Source organism: Triticum urartu, chromosome 7 (genome assembly GCF_003073215.2).
Source record: "Triticum urartu cultivar G1812 chromosome 7, Tu2.1, whole genome shotgun sequence".
NCBI lineage: Eukaryota > Viridiplantae > Streptophyta > Magnoliopsida > Poales > Poaceae > Triticum > Triticum urartu.
The window spans coordinates 23,786,192-23,788,491 of record NC_053028.1 but is presented as its reverse complement, the minus strand read 5'-3'; the positions used below and the strand labels follow the sequence as shown (position 1 = coordinate 23,788,491).

The 2,300-nt window shown below is 60.7% G+C and overlaps 1 protein-coding gene across 1 annotated transcript; it reads right to left on the bottom strand.

The window, feature by feature from the left end:
* Positions 1–245: 245 nt before the first annotated feature.
* On the bottom strand, positions 246–2,074 carry LOC125521079 (aspartyl protease family protein At5g10770-like). The gene is made up of 2 exons (XM_048686134.1): positions 1,795–2,074; positions 246–1,700 (listed from the first exon to the last, which is right to left on the bottom strand). The coding sequence occupies exons 1-2, from the start codon at positions 1,931–1,933 to the stop codon at positions 415–417; spliced, it is 1,425 nt and encodes a 474-aa protein (XP_048542091.1). The 5' UTR covers positions 1,934–2,074; the 3' UTR covers positions 246–414.
* Positions 2,075–2,300: the final 226 nt, after the last annotated feature.

Here is a 2,300-nt window from a genome sequence, read left to right as displayed (position 1 = left end):
ACTAAACAAATTTTCCACATGGCCAAAACAATATACAGGATAGAGATATGTGCATTCCTTAAGTATAATCAGATTAAACAAATAATACAAGAAGTGGTTTAGTCTGAAGAGGGGGCACTGGTACCTTATGCTGTTCAAGAACCACAGAGGACTTGCAACGGCAGTGGAGCACGTTCCCGTCCCCAACTCAATCCAATGCAGTAAATTGTTGTTCCCGGAGGAAGGAACATACATTGAGCAACCCCTACAACTACAATGCCGCATGATTATTACTGGAACTCATCCCGGCAGCTAGCCTACTTCTACTACGCTACGAGAACGAGATACAACGGCCAAGCACACGATGCATGGCTCTTTAATTCACTAGCAAGACAGCTTAAGCAAACGGCAAAGGGATTATGTCGCCGACGAACACTAACATGCGCCACGGCGGAAGCCGACGCCCCCGGCGGCGACGTCGTAGAGCACCTCGTGCGTCTGCTGCTGCACGTTGCCGATGAAGCCGAGGGCCAGGTCCGAGGAGGTGGCTGTGAAGGCGAGGCATCCCCCGAGCATGACAGCCGGCGGGTCGAGCACCACCACGGCGCCGCCGCCGAACACCAGGGAGACGGCGGGCACCCTCACGTTGGTGAGCCCCAGGAAGTCGTAGCAGGTGTCCAGGGTCCCGGTGGCCCCGCTCCTCGGGTACGCCCTCATGGCGTTCCTGAAGGCCCGGCGCAGCGCGCGGTACGCGGTGGGCGGCAGCTGCGTGATGACGGCGCTCGAGTCCATCACCGCCCCGGCGGAGAAGACCACCGGCGGGATCCTGAGCTGGCGCCCCGCCACGACGATGCCCTGGAGCCGCACCAGGTATAGGCTCGGGTTGATGGCGCTCCGGACGAGTGGCGTGGTGGCGAATACGGTGGTGGAGTTGGTCGTCACCGGCCCGCCGATGGAGAGGAAGCCGGAGGCGCTGGCCTGTGGGACGCAGTAGGAGAAGGCGTTGCCCAGGGAGCGGGCCGTCTGGGCGAGGAGTGACTGCGCGCCGCCGCCGAGGGACATGGTCCCGGCGGTCAGGTCGCTGAACTTGCCGCGCACGGCGTGGCTGCATCCGAACCGGAAGCTGCGGACGGCGGTGCTGCCGCTGATGGTGAGCGTGTCGGTCATGTACGTCCCGGCGGTCGCCCGGTCGTCGCTGTACTCGATCAGGTACCGGCAGTCGGCGTTCGCGGACGTGTTGGAGCAGCCGTTGCCGTAGGAGCCGAGGGAGCGGCAGGCGGGGGAGCGGCAGCGGACGGCCGCGGCGGTGCTGGACGTGCTGGGGTCGAACAAGGGGATCCGTTGCGGGTAGCACTGGGGGATGGGGCAGGGGACGCACTGGATCCACGGCACGTCCACGGTGGTGTCGATGGCCATGGTCTGCTGAGACACGACCGTGGGGTCGCCGTCGGCGTTGATCCACGCCGAGCTACCGGAGCCGGAGCCGATGCCGAAGGTGGAACTGGGACCGAAGTCCACCTGGGTCATCAGCACGTGCGGCTTGGCTGGGTTGAGCACGTCCTCCGCCCCGCTGCTGGCCTTCCTCCGGACGTAGTCGGTGCGGACCTGGTCCCAGCGGAGCATCTCCAGCAGGGACGGCACCGGCGCCCTGCCGGCGGACGGCGAGCAGGGGCCGAACGGACGGTGCAGCGGCACCCACGTGCCCTCCGCCGATGGAGCCACTGCATGCAAAGAAAAAACGAACAAGCTAGCATGGTTTAGCGCATACATGGACGCTGATCGATTTGCATCAATGGCTGCATGTACCCTACGTACCCTTGAGGCCAGAGCAGAAGGTTTTGGGCTCCAAGTGCCCGGTCTCCACCACATGGTAGCGCTGGCGACCTGCTCCGGCGCCATGGGCAACGGAGGAACTAATGGAGAAGAGGAGGATGACGACGAGGGAGCACACCATGGCTGACTCTGGTTGCTAGCTACAACACTACGTAGATACTGAATGTTGTTCCGATTTGGCTCTATATATAGAAGAGGTTCGTCCTCGATCTCAACATGTAAGAGAAGTGGTTGTTGCTACTTGCTAGCCATGCATCGTGTGGACGACCAGGACGCGGTGTCATGTCCAAGGATTGATGTATACCACCAGCAAGATAAAGGGCTGAGTTATAAACAATGTGCGTGTGTGCGCGCGCGTGTGCGTGCGTGCGTGCGTGTGTGTGCGCGCTCGCGCAAGATTTCTACGTGTAGATGTTGATTTTACAATCAATGTTGATTGGTCAATTGAGTACCCAAGTTGTACATGGCTTTCCCAATCAGTTTTGCTA

Coding starts and splice junctions, on each gene's coding strand:
- LOC125521079 (XM_048686134.1), bottom strand. CDS start 1,933: ATGGTGTGCTCCCTCGTCGTCATCCTCCTCTTCTCCATTAGTTCCTCC. Junction 1,701..1,794: donor CTTCTGCTCTGGCCTCAAGG/GTACGTAGGGTA, acceptor CTTTGCATGCAG/TGGCTCCATCGGCGGAGGGC.